The sequence below is a fragment of the Giraffa tippelskirchi genome, chromosome 9 (genome assembly GCF_054371585.1).
Source record: "Giraffa tippelskirchi isolate mGirTip1 chromosome 9, T2T-mGirTip1v1.2.pri, whole genome shotgun sequence".
In the NCBI taxonomy this organism is placed as follows: domain Eukaryota; kingdom Metazoa; phylum Chordata; class Mammalia; order Artiodactyla; family Giraffidae; genus Giraffa; species Giraffa tippelskirchi.
The window spans coordinates 52,522,123-52,540,018 of record NC_137283.1 but is presented as its reverse complement, the minus strand read 5'-3'; the positions used below and the strand labels follow the sequence as shown (position 1 = coordinate 52,540,018).

General features: G+C 54.1%; 1 protein-coding gene across 9 annotated transcripts in view; it reads left to right on the top strand.

Annotated features, from left to right (window-relative positions):
- The window catches only part of ATP2B2 (ATPase plasma membrane Ca2+ transporting 2), a 112,744-nt gene that overhangs the window by 32,458 nt on the left and 62,390 nt on the right, over window positions 1-17,896 (top strand). For 8 of the 9 annotated variants that reach the window (XM_081526086.1, XM_081526084.1, XM_081526083.1 and 5 more), the window contains exons 2-4: window positions 405-602; window positions 5,618-5,875; window positions 6,897-7,022. In XM_081526086.1, the coding sequence (XP_081382212.1) occupies window positions 405-602; window positions 5,618-5,875; window positions 6,897-7,022 (582 nt within the window). The remainder of the gene's footprint in view (window positions 1-404; window positions 603-5,617; window positions 5,876-6,896; window positions 7,023-17,896) is intronic. The other variant, XM_081526087.1, reaches the window with a different exon arrangement.

Below are 17,896 nucleotides of genomic sequence, written 5' to 3'. Positions count from 1 at the left end.
TTCGCAGGACTCCCCCAGCACCCACATGGGGCAGGCATGCAGAGAACACGGGTTGAATGAATAACTGGATGAACGAAAGACTATTGGAGTCCTAGACCCTGTGATGTGATAGCTTGTCTATGATAGTAGATATTGGACTCCAGGTCCTCCGCAACTGGAACAGCAGAACGCCCCAGTCCTCCAACTCCAGCATGCTAGTGATGCCGTTCAGGGGATCTTCCGGGTTGAAGCTAGCATTGGGCACAGGCTCCTGGTGGGTTCCTGCTGGTTTCCTGCCTTGTTTTTGCCTCTCCCCCTTCTCGCCTCCCCCCCCCCCGCCACGCGGCCGCCCCCCTCGGAGTGATTCCTGGGCATGTGTGTCTCCCCAGGACTCCCAGGCCAACCTCTCTGCACTCTGTCTGCAGGTTTGCCGGGTACCGCTCCAGACCTGGAGAAGAGAAAGCAGATTTTTGGGCAAAACTTTATACCTCCAAAGAAGCCAAAAACCTTCCTGCAGCTCGTGTGGGAGGCCCTGCAGGACGTGACCCTTATCATTCTGGAAATTGCTGCCATCATCTCCCTGGGGCTCTCCTTCTACCACCCACCCGGCGAGAACAACGAAGGTAAGACGATGCCTGGGACCTCCCGCTCCTGGCCTGCAGCATGCATGCCCGGCCGCACCTCGAGGCACCTGGGGCTCAAGGCCACCGTTCCCTCCAGGCTGGGAAACTGAGGCCCAAGGGGCAGTAGGTGGCTGAGCCAGACCCAGGGCTGAGAGCGCCTGGCCCCCCTTCTCCCATATGGGAGACGCAGGGGTTGGACCAACCATGGTCACGTTAGAGTGAGTGTTTGTTGAGCTCTTAGGGTGCCGAGCCCCAGGCCGAGATACCAGCCTCCTAACAACCCCATGACGTAGGGGCCATGATTATGCCCATTTTAAAGATGAGGAAACCAAGGCACAGGGAAGTGCATTAACTTGCTCCAAGTCACCCAGCTAAGAAAGAGCCCCCAGGTTTTGTGGTGGGGCTTGTGAAAGACACCACTGCCCAGACCACACTCTTGTTGTTCAGTTGCTCAGTTGTGTCCCACTCTTTGCCACCCCATGGACTGCAGCACGCCAGGATTCCCTGTCCTTCACCATCTCCCAGAGTTTGCTCAAACTCATGTCCATTGAGTCAGTGATGCCATCCAACTATCTCATCCTCTGTCGTCCCCTTCTCCTCCTGCCTTCAGTCTTTCCCAGCATCAGGGTCTTTTCCAATGAGTCAGCTCTTCACATCAGGTGGTTAAAGTATTGGAGCTTCAACTTCAGTCCTTCCAATGAATATTCAGGATTGATTTCCTTTAGGATGGACTGGTTTGATCTCCTTACTGTCCAAGGAACTCAAGAGTCTTCCCCAGAACCACAGTTCGAAAGCATCAATTCTTTGGCGCACAGCCTTCTTTATGGCCACTCTCTGGTTATGTTGAATGGAGTCCAAGGGAGAGTGACCCCAAACTTCTATCCAGCTGCTCTCTGCGGGCTCCTCACTCACAGCTGAGGACAGACCCTCCGAATCGCCCACCTATGGGCGGCGTCCATGCTTGATCGGACATGGTGTCAGCCTCAGGCCCCTTGCCCTCTGGATGCTCTAGTTTCTGAGTGATCCTGTTTTGGCTCCAACACTGGGCTTCTTGAGGCCCCCAACTATAAAAAAGCCCATGATGATGTCAGAGCCCTGTACACCTGATATTCTAGAACAGGGATCGCAAACTTCAGCCTACGGCCAAATCTGGCTCACCTCCTGTTTTTGTATGGCCCTTAAGCAAGTCACTTTCCTTCTGTGAATCTCAGTTTCCCCATCTGCTAAACAGGGCAACAGACCTCACCCGGAGGGGTTATAACAAGGAGGTGGTGGAGGGGCACGTGGACAGCCTGGCATACAGAGGGCGCCCAGAGGTGCTGGACCTGCCGCCGCCATCAAACGTCCGCCCTGGGCTTCCTTCCCTGCCCCGTGTCAGGGACATCACACTTGGTGCCTTGCGGAAGGAGGACTCTCAGTCCCGATCCTGTGCTTGGTTCAGGGTCAGCACACTCTGGTGGGGCTGATGCTGAGCACACTTTGCCACGTGACGAGTCTCGGGCTTGAGAGGGCGTCCTGAAATATGCCCTGGGTTCTGAATGGGGCCATTGCTTGGTGAGTGGAGGAAGTACTGTCCCACTCACCCAGGGAGGGTTCTGGAGCAAACCCACTTTCTCAGTCAGGACTTGGGAGCCCTAATGGAGAACCTCATAAATAAGTGAGGAGGTTGGGATTAACATATACAGACGAATATACATTAAAATAGGTAACCAACAAGGACCTACTATACAGCACAGGGAACTCCACTCAATATTTTGTAATAACACATAAGGAAAAAGAATCTGAAAAAGAATAGATATGTACGTATAACTGAATCACTATGCTATACACCTGAAACTAACACGGCATTGTAAATCAACTAAACTTCTATTTTAAGAAAAGAAAACCTCAACCTCCATTCTTCCTTTCATTCCAAATACTGAGCACCTGCCAAGGGCTAGGCTTCACCAACTCCATGACAGCTTCCCTTTATCATGGCAAAGTTTTTTAAGCCTGAATACCTCTACACATCTATACGTAAATAGAAAGATAGGCAGACTGATAAATATATACACATGAACCATGGGCTATGTAGGATTACATAAGATATATTGTTTTGTTGTTAGATTTTTATAATCTGATTTGGCATTAGTAGAAAAGTATAAATACTTTGTTACTAATTATTATTAGGCATCTTAATGTGCTTCATAAATAGATCATCCTTCTAGGTTCACTGCTTCAGGCAAGCAAATAAAAAGTGAAAACCAAATATAAGAAATAATCTTTATGGGCCTCATTTGCCCAAATGAGGAGGTGGTTTCTGAGGTTCCTTGTACAGCTGCTACCCCATTCCCTCCCACACCAAAATTTCCTGAGAAACTGGATAACCAAGTCTATCTGGTCAGCTACCTCGATTTTTTTTTTGCCTAATATTACTAGTTGATTCCTTTTTTCTGCATCACCTCTTTCCAAAGACAGTTTAAAGCAAATAAGGTTGCTCCCTTGATTGAGATATACATTTGACTTTCAACTTCCTGGCAACCAAAGCAGAAAGTGAATTAGGATGATTTGCATAGCTCAAGTTATCAGTTAGGAGGAAAGGTAGTTCTTTAAGAAGATAGCATATCCCCTGACAATGAACTTACATATAGGACCTTATGTGCAAGCATGCTGTGTTGTTTGAGTCGTGTCCGACACTTTGCGAGCCTGGGGACTGCAGCCCACCAGGTTCCTCTGTCCATGGAATTCTCCAGGCAAGAATACTGGAGTGGGTTGACATGTCCTTCTCCAGGGGATCTTCCCCATCCAGGGGATCGAACTGGCATCTCCTACGTCTCCTGAATTGGCAGCTGGATTCTTTACCATTAGCGCCACCTGGGAAGCCCAGGGATTATGAGAGATGCATAATGGGCAGCATTCTTTGCAGAAATTTTGTAGAAAATAGAGAAGAAGATGGTACACTGCTTCTTGCATAAGCCTCGAACAAAGCTAAGGGCACAACACAAAAACATAATAAGGAGGATAATTCCTACTATTTTTAGAGCCACCGCTAGTTGGAAGCTTTTAGGGTAAAAGTTCATTTGACACTCACTTGACCCTCACAACAGCCCTGTGGGCAGGTACTCTTATTACCCAGAAAACCGAGGCCCTGAGATGCTAAATGACTTGCAAGGTCAGACTCCGGAAACCAGCAGAACCGTGACTCAGACCAAGGCGTTCTGGGTTCTGAGCCCGCGTGCCTGTCCATCGGCTGCCTTTCCTCAGAAAGGGACCAGGTTGAGTCAGTGTCACCCGGATAAGTGACCTCAGGTGACCCAGTGAAGTGCAAGCTTAGAAACTCAGTGGGCAGGGGGTAGAGGGGGCTCAGTGGGAACACAGATCAGGCTCCCGGAGTGGTGCCCCACAGCCGTGCTCTCAGATGTCTGGGGTCACCTCCATCTTAGAGAGGTGGGAGCCAAGGCCCAGAGAGGGGAAGGACTTGCCTAAGGTCACATAGCTTTGAGGTAGGAGGGCTGGATTTGGAACTCCAAACTTCTGGTTCTTTCTACTGCCCTTCACTTCTTCCAGCTGAGACACCAGCTCAGGCCACACTGGGTTGATAAGGGCAGCTGAACACACTCTTTTCCTGCAGAATGGAGTTCTTGAACTTTGTGACTTACTCCTCCCTGACACCCAGGCCCCAGCCTGTGCTCTGAATCTTCCATGGTGCCTGGACCACCCCCACCATGGCAGATTTAGGCTGCATCAGTTACGTATAAAATGATGCTGTGTACTAAGTTGCTCAGTCCTATCCAACTCTGTGCAACCCTATGGACTGTAGCCCCCCCAGGCTCCTCTGTCCATGGGATTCTCCAGGCAAGAATACTGGAGTGGGTTGCCATGCCCTTCTCCAGTGGATCTTCCCAACCCAGGAATCAAACCTGCATCTCTTACGTCTCCTGCATTAGCAGGCAGGTTCCTGACCACTGGTGCCACCTGGGAAGCCATAAAATGGTGCTGGACGAACTAACAGCAGACTGCCTTGCAGTACCCAGAACCCCTCCCTGTTTACTTTCTTGGCTCAGAGACCTCTAGACACTTGTTGGAGGTCACAGAGCACTTTCATGGCAGGGCTAGGATAGGCATAACCCCTGTTCCCAACTCCCTGCCCGTGACAGCTCCCTTAGTGCCAGAGAGCCAGCAGAGTGACCAGCACATAATAGGTGCTTAGAAAATGTTTGTGACTTGACCAGTTTTGAGAGTCCTTATTTGATGCTGGGCCCTGGTAACCACCTTGGAAGTAGTTTCTCCATTTTACTGATGAACAATTAGAGGGAAGCCTAGAAAGGCCAAGTGGGTTCCCCAAAGTCACACAGACAGGGAGCAGACGCACCTTAGAAAACCCTGGGTCCAAGGAGGGCAGTTGCAGTTTCCCCAGATCCTGTCCCTGCCCCAGTCCAAGGGAGCCCCAGAGGTGACCTCAGCAGGGCCCACCCACACCCCTTTCTTCCCCTTCCTCATCTCTTTCCCCTGATTGCCCCAGAGCAGCAGGAGGTGTTCTCAGGGTCTGGTGGCTCCCAGCGGTAGAAGGAACCCACACCTCTACTTTCTTGCCCTTGTAGGTACTATGTAGTCATCAGACTGGAGGTCACACAAGTAGCTCAGGGTATCAGTATCCTCACTGTGTATTGGAGGCTCAGATCCAGTGAGGGCCGTGTAAGACCCTCCTGTGTGCCGAGCGCTGCCCGGAGCTTTTATCTTCCTCTCCTGGAGCCTGGTCTCAGCGACTCCCATTTTGCAGACAAGCACACCGCAGCTCAGGGAGGGCAGTGACTTACCCAGGACCAGAGAGGGGCAGCAGCAGGGCTCGGACCCAGCTTGTGGGAGAGCAGGCCTCGCCCCAGCCTAGAGGCCTGCCTCACAGTTGCTGGAAGAATGGAAGGAAAGGATGTCAGCAAAACTGCCTTTTAGACCCTAAAGTGCCTGCACTGTGGATTACCACGAGGTCCCTTCTGCCTGGCTGACCCACCCTGCCTGCTTCCTTCCTCTCTGCGCAGGATGTGCGACGGCCCAGGGCGGGGCAGAGGATGAAGGGGAGGCAGAGGCGGGCTGGATCGAGGGGGCCGCCATCCTCCTGTCGGTCATCTGCGTGGTCCTGGTCACAGCCTTCAATGACTGGAGCAAAGAGAAACAGTTCCGGGGCCTGCAGAGCCGCATTGAGCAGGAGCAGAAATTCACTGTGGTCCGGGCCGGCCAGGTGGTCCAGATCCCTGTGGCGGAGATCGTGGTTGGGGACATCGCCCAGGTCAAATATGGTAAGTGACCCCACTGTCAGGCTGGATGCTAGAACTGGAGTCCAGGCAGGAATGGGAATGGGCCAGGCAGACCCAGAGAAGCGGGCCCAGGGCAGAGGGTGGATTCCTGAAGGCTGACCCCCAAGCTAAGATATCTTCTGAACTTCTTAGAGAGGTGGAAGGCTCATTTCTGGAGGAGGTAGGATTCCAGAATGCATTTAAATTAAAAAAAAAAGGTCAAATGCATGACACATGTACCACCAGTCTCCAAACATCTACCCTTAGCAGACATTACTAATCAATCTCAGCTCAAAGCCAAGGTAACATCATCAGATGACTTCTCAACCCAGCACTCCAAGGACCACTAACACTCAGGGTGGGTTGATGAAGTGAAATCCCTTTCCCTTCTCTGATTTGGCTGTTAATGGACGATTGTTGTGCTAGAGAAGGTGTTATAGGGAGTGGACACGAATGAGCAAACATTCCAGGCCTGTGATCCTGCCATGGAGAAAGTGAGCAGGCTCGTGTCAAAGGGGGATTTAGTCGAGGTATGTCCTAGGTAAGTAGAGGTAAGAGACGGCGGAAAGATTGGAGGACCCCTTCCCACTAGCCATATTATCCTCCAATAACATTCCTGTCTTGGAGTCTATTCAGCCTAGTCAAGACAAGTTAGTCCCCTCCCAAAGAATTTCCCCAAACCATAGTTGAGGCCGGAGAAGAATGAATCATTGAGAAAACTGGGCCCCAAATCCCTGCCATGCCAAGCGAAACACTTTAGAAACTAAAGGACATGCCCACTCGAGCTCAGACAGAGGCAGGACCCAACCTCGGCGCTCCAGGCCCCCTGCCCTTCACCCGGGCCCCAGGCTTCAGCTGCCCATTGGCCTGTGATGCACGCCACCTTGTTTCCCCTACCCTGGGAGCGCTAGGCAGCCTGTTCCAGAAGGCGACTCTTCCTTGCAATCATGCTTGAAGGGAATATTCCAGCCCCTCCAGCCCCTGAGACCCTGCTGACTGACCCCCTTGCCCTTCCTCCCACCAGGCGACCTCCTCCCTGCCGACGGCCTCTTCATCCAGGGCAACGACCTCAAGATCGATGAGAGCTCCCTGACGGGGGAGTCTGACCAAGTGCGCAAGTCGGTGGACAAGGACCCCATGCTGCTGTCAGGTGAGCTGCGGCCTGCAATGGGCTCACTCCCATTGCTGGTTCCTGCCCCCATGCCCAGGGGGTGCCCGTGTCCCCTTTAGGAGGCTGGAGGGTCTCAGAGCCTTTGGTCTTTGGCTCCAAATCTCTGGCCAGCTCAGCCCCAATCAAGAACTCCCTCCTTTTCCCCAGCAGACATACATTAAGTCTACCATGTACTCAGTACTTCTCCAGGCCCTGGGGTGAGCCCAGTGAATAAAACTGATGATGAATTCCTGCCCCCCATGGAACTTACCTTCTAGTGAATTGGTTCTCTGAAAGTTGAACACGGAAGTCTATTCTCATTAGGGACAAGAAAGAATCAGTCTGGTGACCGTTGTTTTAGAGGCGTACTGTGTGCCAGGCACTGGTCTGGGGACTGGGGCCTAAGACAGAGGAGGCCCCAGCCTTGAGGAGCTTGTGGTGTCGTGAGGAGTCAGACAGTGTGAAAATTCCAGAGAGTAATAGATATACTCTTGAGAGTCCCTTGGACTGCAAGGATATTCAACCAGCCAATCCTAAAGAAAATCAACCCTGAATATTCATTGGAAGGACTGATGCTGAAGCTGAAGCTCCAATACTTTGGCCACCTGATGTGAAGAGCTGACTCATTGGAAAAGACCCTAATGCTGGGAGAGATTGAAGGCAGGAGGAGATGGGGACGACAGAGGATGAGATAGTTGGATGGCATCACTGACTCAATGACATGAGTTTGAGCAAACTCCGGTGGATGGTGAAGGATAGGGAAGTCTGGAGTGGTGCAGTACATGGGGTAGCAAAGAGTCAGACGTGACTGATCAACTGAATAACAGCAACAATAGATGCACAATGAAAATAAAGCAGGACAATGGAGTGGAGCTGGTTGGGGAGGTTGAGGAGGCCTGTAAGCTGAGGTGTGAATGATGACACAGAGCTGGTCTTGCAGTTTTCCAGAGGATGAGTATACCAGCAGCAGGAATGGCAAGTGCAAAGGCCCTGAGGCAGGACTGGGAGCAAGATGGAGGGGTCAGATGTCAGGCCTGGTGTGCCATGCTCAGGAGTTTATAAATGTTCTGAGTGTGATGAGTACTCTCTGGAATCAGCAGTAAGCTGATCCCATTTACATTTTTAAGATCTCGGTCTGACTGCTGCAGGGGTGGGGGGCAAAAGAGGAGGAGGTGACCTGCAGAAGTGAGGCACCAGTCAGGTGAAATACCTTCTCCGAGCAGGACATCAAAAAGTCATTCCTGTCCAGCAGTGCTCAGCAAACATAGTCTGAGCAGCTGCTCTGGGCCAGGCTGAGCAGTGGGACACCTCCCCCCAACCCCACGATGATACAGACTCACCCCCTGCCCTTGGAAACCTCCAACCTGAGTAAGCAGAAGCAGGGGTCAGGGAGCAGATTTGCAAACAGCTAAGTCCATGGAAGAGGAGTGAGGAAGGTGTGAGAAAACCAAGGGAACAGAACTATGTAGAAGAGGTAGAATTGAGCGGGGTTTTAAAGGATCAGTAGAAGCCCACCAAGCAGAGTTTTGGGGAAAGGGTCCTCCTAGCAGAGGCGCAGAGGTCTAAAGGAGGGTGGAATTTCCTAGAAATATTACAAAGAGGAGGAGGGGCATGTCTACAGGGTATGATGGTGAAAAGAACTGAGAATTGGGTCTGGGGCGTTTATTTATCAAGAATTTATTCAATTATTCATTTATTAAGCACCTACTGTGTGCCAGTGGTTCATGGATCAAGCAAGGTGCTTGCTCTCCTGGAGCTTGGAATCTGGTAAAAGACTGACAAGAAAGGAACAAACAGGCAGTTATGTACCACAGTTTCAGATAGGGATAAGTCAGGTGAAGACATTACATCACTGTAGTGAGGAAGAGACCCTGAGGAAGGGATGGGAATCTTAGTTCATCAGGGAAAAGCGTGTGTGAAGAGGTTGCATTTGAGCTAAAGGCAGAGCAGCAAGAGAAAGAGCATTCCAGGAAGAGGGGCAGTAAGTGCAAAGGGCCGGGGGTCTGACCGAGTGATCATGGAAAGCCATAAATGCCCTCTGGGAACTCAGAGCCACGTGGGAGCTCAGTAAATGGTCATCGCTCTGTGGCCTTGGTTCTGACCTCTGGGCCAAAGTGATTGTCAGAGAGGCGAGCATCCTTAAGAGAAGCGACTAGGTGGGTTATAAGGCTCAGTGCAAGTCAAGGGGAGGTGCTGGGCCTGAGTGGATGGGAGATGAAGGTTCCAGACAGTTTGGAGGAGAGGAGAGGTAGTTCCCTCGCAGGAGGCTGGGGAGAGAAAATGACCCGAACAGAGCATCACCACGCAGCCGTGAGGGTGGGCACAAATGTGAAGACCCTGGAAAAGAGCGATAGGGTTGAGATGGACAGGAAGTCAGCTGGCCAGCCCAAGTAGAGTCCACCACTCAGTCTCAATCTACCCACCTGGCGGGAAGTCAGGACAAATTGGAGGAGACCCTGGGCCTCTGGGTGTGGGGAAACAGGAGCCAGGGTCTCCTGTGATGTCTTCTGTGAGCAGGACAGAGAAGGATGTGCCGAGGCCAGGGGATCTCGGTCAGTTTGTACTGACGCTTGCATTGCTGACGTTCTGGTGGGAGGTTTCTAGCAGGCTTCCCTGGAGCTCTGTCCTGTTGCAGTATGGAAAGTGTGCCCATCAAGTTTGCAGAGCCCACACACCCAGGGAGGGTGGCGAAAAAGAAAGTGAGAGTCAGGACCCATAAAAGGTGGCCAGAGTGCAGGGTGAACTAGACTCGAGAAAATGAAACTGGACTCTGAGCTGCAGTGCCGACATTCTGAAATGTGAGGGGGAGGGAGGGTGGTGGCTTAGCCCAAGCTCTGGGGGGAAAGACAGTGAGAAAGGGGCGTAGTCAGCCTGATGGAAAGCAATCTGATTAGAAGGAGAATTCTGTGACAGTCAGAACCATTCTAGGAACAAGAGGCTGCCTGTGTGGTAGTGAGTTCCCCGTCACTGATCGTATGTAAGTAGGGCCTGGATAGACTTGGAGTGAGGTGGTTGTAGAGGAAGCCGGAGCACTGAGCAGACACTGCATTCAATGCCCCTCCCTGTGGTGACAGTCACAGATTCAGTACACCCATCCTCACCCACACCTGTGCTATAGACCTGCCTTGCTTCCTTTCCTCTGCCCTGCCTCTGCTGAGACCATTCACTCCTCCCAGATGGCCCTTTTCCTTCCTCATTGCACATTTAACTCCTGCCTATCTGCTCAGTGCCACCTCCTCCATGAAGTCTTCCCTGACCACCATTTGGCCTGCACCCTGGCACCGCCTGGGACCCTTGTGTTAGCCTGTGACATCACACTACACTCGGCCATTCAGGCACAGCCTGTCATGCTGATTGAGTTTTTTTTTGCGCAGAGCATCTCAGGTAAAGAGCAAAACTATCCACAGTCCTGCCACCCAAAAATATCTAGCAGGTCTCACTTTTATGGGCCCTTCCATCCTTGGCCGGTCCAAGTGGGTGGGAGCACAGGCCTGAGGCTGCCAGGAAGTCAGCCCAGCTCCATCCCGGGCCCTGCACCCCTTAGAGTTCAGGCAGTGTCTGCCAGAGTGAGGAGGGAGGCTGCACTGCGTAGGAGAAAGAGCAGAGTTCAGCTAGGCCGAGCCAGATCTGGGCACTGGAATGAACTCACTGTGTGGCCTTGGGCATGCCGCTTCACTTCTCTGAGCCTCGGTTTACCTGTGAGGATGATAGCGATGTCCTGGTGTGTGATGTAGGTGAGGCCCCTACCTAGCACGGTGCTGCCAGAAGGATGCTCACGGTGGGCTGGGTCCCTTCCCTGCTCCTCCTGAGGAGCCTGGACTTGAGAGTGACATAGGCCTGGGTTCAAATCCTGTCTCTGCCCCTTCATTGGCTGGGAGACCCTGGACAAGCTTCTTTCTGAGCCTGTGTTCCTTCACTTGTAAAATGGGAGAACAACTCCAGCTTATATGTCCTTTTCCCACCTCTTCCTTCATCTTGAATGTGTCGCCATTCCCTCTCTCTGGGCTGGCCCTGTCTCTCCATCATGTAACTCCTCCCTACCTACAGCCTGCATGAGCCTGCTTCTTCCAGGGAATCCCCCTGGATTGCTGCTATCTTCCCCAATGCTCTCAACTCTGCATAACTGTCATTTGGACACTTTTTTTCTTTTTTTTTTTTTTTTTGCACATGACTAGACTCCTCATACCCTTCCCCTATGCTAGAGGCTTTTCTGGGCCTTCTGGTCAGATGACCCTCAGAAAATACAGAGAGACCAGCCTGGGGGCACCTGCAGGGTCCTCTTAGTAGTTGAGAACCCCCCCCACACACACACACACACATCGCATCGGGCACATTGGCTTAGCCTAGAGGAAGGCAAATAATGCTCGGTTCTGAGTCCAGTGGCCCAGCCTGTGACTCTAGACAGGTTGCTTCATCTCTGAGCCTTCACATCCATGTCTGTGTTGCAGGGGAGGGTGGGTGGCTGGTGAGGGGCCCTTCCCCACCTGCCTACCCCACATGGCTATTTTGGGGACCACATGCCTAAACTGATGGGACTATCCTTTGTGAATGGTGTGCTTGTGTGACGCTGCATGATGTGGATCAAACACAGAGGCAGAACCCCCCAGTTCCTGCTCTGCATCAGCTCCCGCTATGACCGCTGCTCCTTGGGCCCTCAGTCTCCCCATCTGACAAATGGGGGCAGACCAGCCTTCAGGAAGATTCAGCTATCTCTCTAGCACTCACGGCAGAAAGGAAATCCTAAAGGCCTGGAGCATATCCCCGAGAACAGACAGAAGGACGCAGGCCCGTGTCTGCAGTGTCTTCAACCTGGGCAGAGGAGACGTGCAGGAATCTCAGGGCGATCCTATGTCCACGGGGCTGGGCAAGGGGGGCAGGGTGGGCAACAAACCCAGTGTCACCTTCTCCCCCTGCCGCCTGCCCACATGCCACCAGTGTGGCTGTGATGTCCACTTTGCAAGGGGACCCAGAGGTTCAGATACTTCACATACAATTGGTTAAGATGTTGGGAAGAAATTTCAATTCTTTAAAAGTCTCTGTGGGTCAGACAGCATATGGATGGGCCCTGGAGTGCAGGGGCCCCTGAACTCGGCCTATTTTTTTCTAGTTTTGTATTTTAAAATAATTTCAAACTTTCACAAAAGTTTCAGGAGTAGCACAATGAATGCCTGTATGCCCTCCCTCTGATAAAACCGCTATGGCCGTCGCGCCACGCTCGCTCTCGGGAGCCGTACGCTCTCCCTTGTCAGGATTCCTTCCTCCTTCAGGTGTGTCTCCTGAGAAAAGGTATTTTCATGAGTAACCACAGCGCAGCTGTCAACTCAGGAAGCACAGGTGCACTGCTGTCACCTGACGTACCATCCACGTTCACATGCACCGCCAGTCCCACAGCATCCCCCAGGCTGGGACCCAGTGCAGTTGCCCTGCGGCATTTAGACGTCCTGCCTCTTCAGACTCCCTTAACACAGAGCGGATCCTCAGCCTTGCTTTGCCTTTCCTGGAAGGTCAGTGGTTTTTAGCCCTTCTGGGTCATGAACCCCATGAGAGCCCCATGAAAGCAGAGATCCGTCCTGTTAGAAGTAAATGCCCAGACTTGCCACTTTGCAGCCTGGCTTGCCAGGTGGAGCTAGTGGTAAAGAACCCGCCTGCCAGTGTAAGAGACGTAAGAGACGCAGGTTCAATCTCTGGGTCAGGAAGGTCCCCTGGAGAAGGAAATGGCAACCCACTCCAGTATCCTTGCCAGGAAAATTCCACGGACAGAGGAGTCTGGGGGGCTACAGTCCATGGGGTCGCAAAGAGTCAGACACGACTGAAACAGCTAAGCACGCATGCACACACAGGAGACCTGCAGATCCCTAGAGAGCCCTACTCTGGTCTCCATTTGCAGCAGGGGAAAGGTGAGGCCCTTCAGGCACGTAGGACCCTCAGAGGACAGGGCCAGAACACCACCCCTCCAGCCTCTCAGCTCCCCTGCAGCCCCCACTCACGAGCTTGCCTCCGGGGACCCTGTGACTTTATTACCCAGCAACGTGGCCCATTTGAAGCATCTTATAGTGAATTCCGGGGATGGTTCAGTGAGTGAAGGATCTGCCTGCAATGCAGGAGACACGGGAGACGTGGGTTCAATCCCTGGGTCTGAAAGATCCCTGGGAGGAGGGCATGGAAATGCACTGCAGTATTCTTGCCTGGAAAATCCCATGGACAGAAGAGCCTGGTGGGCTACAGTCCATGGGGTCACAAAGGGTCAGAAAGGACTGAAAGGACTGATGAACACACACACACACACACACACACACACACACACAGTGAATTCCACAGGGAAACCAAAGACTAGGCCCCATCACTGTGGCTGTGAAACGGGCAGGAACCAGCACGCTGTCCTTACAAGCTGCAGGACCCACCCCCAGCAGACCCTCTGGCTCAGCCCCCTGCAGGACCCCCTCCTCCTCCTCCTTCACCCCTGGAACCAGAGCCCGAACAGCACGAGGTAACCCAAGACCTCAACAGCCCTCTGGGGCCCGCTGCCCACCCAGCCTGCCGAGCGCAAGGCCAGGCACGGGGAGCCGGACCTGCCGCCACTGCCGCCGCCACCGGGGAGCCTAGAACAACACCGTGACCGTGGGGAGGCCCCGTCTGCCACTCGGCCCGCGCTCTCTCCATTACACTACCCTGCCTCTTCTCCACGAGAGGCAGCGGGGTGTAGCGGATAGAGCACGGGTTCAAGTCCCGGCTCCACCTCTCACAGCTGTGTGACCCTGGGCCATCGCTCAACCTCTCTGAGCCAGAGAGGCCGCAGGTGGGCAGAGGGGCCTGGGGTGGTACCCATACCAAGGCCTACCTCACTGGGTTGTTGTGAGGGGGACAGGCTCGTGGGTGCTGAAACGCTCTGCCGACTTTGAGTGCTCGTGGGCGTGCGTTATTGCTGTTGTTAACCCCATTGATAACAATAATGATGACAGCATCGCGTCTGGGCTGGGAACCGCATGGACTTGGCCTGGTGCTCATGCTCAAGGCAGGTGATAACCCCCAGAGAGGGCCTCCGTCCCTTCTTCACGACTCTACTCTCAGGAAAAGGCCTCTGAGACGGTCCAACCTCCTCACTCTCCCTGTCCGGAGAGAGGCTTCAGAAGTCGAAACCTGGAGAGTGAGGAGCTCTGGGCTTAAGCCCCAGTCTGTGTCTCGTGTGCTGTGCAGCCTCAGTCAGCCATTGGACCTCTCTGTGCTCAGAAGCTTCATTTCGTAAAGCTAGGCTTCACGAGGCCTGCCCACAGGGACTCGGTGCACCCCCACTTGTCGTCGCCAGAGGCTGTGGCCCTGAGATGCCATCTGGTCCAGGTCTGGAGCAAGTCCGAGGCAGAGATGGGCTTTGAGCCTACAGTCGGGTAGGTTTTGGCCCACACTCTGCTGCCAGCTCAGAGGCCGCAGAAATCACCTCCAGGGGGACGAGATGAAGGTTCAGGTGGGGGACCTGGACAGGCCATCCTGTTGGCTGGAGCCTGCAGAATTCCCGGGGCCCAAGCTCCTTTCTGACTCACGGATGGACGGACAGACAGGTGCTGACACGGCTCCCCCACCACTCACCTGCCTCCCTCTCACTCCTCGGGGCCGTGTCCCCAAACAGCCCTGCCTCGGACTTGGCGCACAAGCCCCCCCTGCAAGGGGGAGAGGATAGGAGCCGGAGCTGCCCCAGCAGCTCCAGCAGTGTGCTTTGAAACGCGGGTGATGACGGTGACCTCACCAGGGACCATAGCCACAGAGTGTGGGGCACAGAGGGAATCTCTGTACATACTAGTTCTCTATTTCCCTCCCCCAGAATACTTCTGGTGGCTCCCCACTGGACCCCGAACAGACATTCAAGTCTGCAGCCCTCTGCTCAGGCCGCTTCTCCCTTCATGAGCCCTGAACTTCAGCCCAGCTGATCCGTGGCCGTCACGTGGCCGTCTCCTGCCTTTGCCTGGACTGTGCCCCAGCCCCTCCCTGTTCCCGCTGGTCTAGGGGCCCTTGGGTCTCTGTTGTCTTGTGTTGTTGCTCATCCATGTGCCAGTCTGCTCCCCTCAGCCCCATCTAGACTTTGAGCCCCTGGAGGGCAGGGACCACCGAGAGCCCCTTGGCACAGAGCGAGACCCCACCGCACCCGTCCATTGTGTGAACAAGTGCGGCCCGGACAGGGAGCAACTCGTGGTCAGTCTGTCTGGTCAGCCTCCGCCCACCCCTCCAGAGTCCCCAAGATGCTGCCTTTAATAGAGGCTGCCCTCCCCCACCTGGGAGGGGCCCTCATCTCCGGGAGTCTGGATTCCCAGACTTCACTGCCGAGAGGCGATGACTGAAGCCAGACCTCTAACAGAGGACAAAACAGAGGTCCACAGAGGAGAGGGCTGGCCTCAGGTCGCTCAGCACATCAGAAGCAGACCCCAGACTGATTCCCAGGTCCCTCCCTCCTCAGCCCAGGGCCCTCTCTATCGACCATCCCCTAGGCAGTGTATTCTGAGGGGCTCCATGGGGCCTTAGAGGAGGTGGGGACCGCAGGATGGTGTCCAAAGAGCCTGGTGCACAGCCTAGTCAGGGCACCCCTCCCTAAAAGGTTCTCACCTCTGTCCACACCCACAGACCCGTGGTTTATATGCCTGTGGTTCTACTGTTGGAGCTTCAGCCCTTGGGCTTAAATCTTGTCCCCTGCAGGGGATCCTGGAGCTGGGTGACCCGGTCTACTCGGTTCTTGCTCTGGCAGGAAGGGGCAGCCAGGCTGTGAGGTTCTCGTAGTGGAGGGGGGCAGTCCAGGGAGCTGTGGGGAGGAAGGCTGGGCTAGATGAATTTGACCCTTTGTAAAACCAATAAAGATGGCTTATGGGGGTGGGGTGTGGATCCTCCATTATAAATGTAACACATGCCCACCAAGAAAAATACACAAAGTGAGGTAGCAGTGACAGCAGTGCTGTGGGAGGCAGAGAGGAAATGCACTCAGATCCTGCCCTGCAGGGGCTCAGGGGCCAGGAGGCACCCCCTGGGGAAACTGCTGGCAGAGGAGACCAGAGGAGAGGTGACATCTTTTTATGGGGGTCAAGGAAGTCACCTAAGAGGAGGGGCGTTTGTCCTAAGCCTTGAAGAGGAGGTTTTGGACAAGAAGTGGAAGAAGGACATTCAGGTGGTGATAACTCTCTGAGCAGAGATGGGTGTGGGGCTGGGGATGGCGGCTGGACAGATGGGTCCAGTGAGCCATGCTGCTCCCAGGCAGAGGGCGCGTGGCAGGAGTCAGTGGGCTAGGGCTCAGAGGAGGTTGAGAGCTGACCCAGGGGTTGCTGATAAATGCGTCTGGACTTTGGGGAGCTGTGGAGGCTGTCTGAGCTTGGGGACGGTAGTCAGTGCCGAGGCTGGGCGTGCTGCTGGGGTGTGGCGGGAGAGGGGGCCAGTGGGGGAGGTGATGCCCCCAGCTCCTCTGGCCCCTCTAATGCTGAGGCCTGGAGGACATCCGGGGCTCCTCGGTGCTGGGTGGGAGGCATGCCGGCCCTTCTCCCCCACCTCCCCGTGTCCCTGTGTCCCTGTGTCCCCGTGTCCCCATGTCCAGAGGCCACCTGTCTGGCTTCCTCTTCCTTCCCCCCCTCCTCCCTACCTCCTGGTGCAGAGCTGCCAGCTCCCTGCTGAGATGGGAGTGATTAGATCAGAAGGTGATTTGGGGTCTGATTATCTTGGGTGGAAATTGGCCCCCGGTGTCTTTTTCCATCCGGCCCAGGGCCGGGGAGGTGGGGAGCGGCCTCTCTGTCGACACCCAGGCTGAGCCAACTTTTCACAAACGTGTTTGGGACCAGCGTGTGGCCTCGTTTCCTGAGGAGGTGCAGCATCTGACCAACCGGGCAGGGGCCTCTGTCCCTCACCAGCCAGGGACCCTGGACAGGCCACTCCTCCCAGAGTGCCAGGTTTCTCCTCTGCCAGCTGAGGGCCAGCGTGAGAGCTGATGAGATGCTTGCGCGTGAAGGGTCAGGCTTAAGGTTGGAGTTAGGATCGGGGTGAGGGCACCAGGCCTGGTGCGGAGTAGGTGTCCTGCGGAAGGTCGTGCTGATTACTGTCCCTGCCGTCTACACCCTGTGAGTGCGCTGAAGTGTGTTCACCCTTCACCTTTAAAGATCTGCAGTGACCTCACCCCGCCCACAGGTGACCTCTCTGCACCTTAGTCCCTCATCTGTGTAATATTGCTGATAGTTAACAGTCCATCCTGCCAGCCCTCACACAAGCTGAGCCTGCGCTTGAGAAAGCATTTTGTCAGCAAGTGACTGTAGTTCCCAAAGCCCCATAATGGGGCCCAGGTTGTGCTTCTGCCCCTTGTGAGGATCGCTTCGGGGTCTTCCTGTGATGGGAGGACACCAGGCCTGGGCCTTCCAGCCTGGAGTCAGTGTTTGAGCGCTTTCTGTGGTGCCCACTGTTCCTGCCTGGGGATGGGCACGGAGCCAGCCGCAGAGCGCGTCACCTGAGAGCCTGGGTTCTGGTACAGCCTGCTAGGCTCCAGGCTGCCTCTGGGAGCCTTCATGACTTAGTTTACCCTTCATGGATGGACAGACCGACCTTTACCACCTCAAAGGAACTTACTGGAGGATATCTGTCTGTCTGTGAAGCACTTTAAGAACCTGACATCCTAGAGGCCAAAACGGCTGGAGCACCACAAACGCACACACACACAACCAGAAGTGTGTGCAAACACACACACGCAGACACACGATCTCAAAATATGGCTCAGGGCCTAGAAGAAAAAGGAAAGGAGTGGACAAAACCTCCTGAAACGTGAAAATAGATTCCTTGCTTTAAGGAAAGTGCTTTCTGCTCTGACTTAGAACCTGTTGACTCTTATTTTAGATGCAATTCTAATGAGTCTGTCCACCTAGACT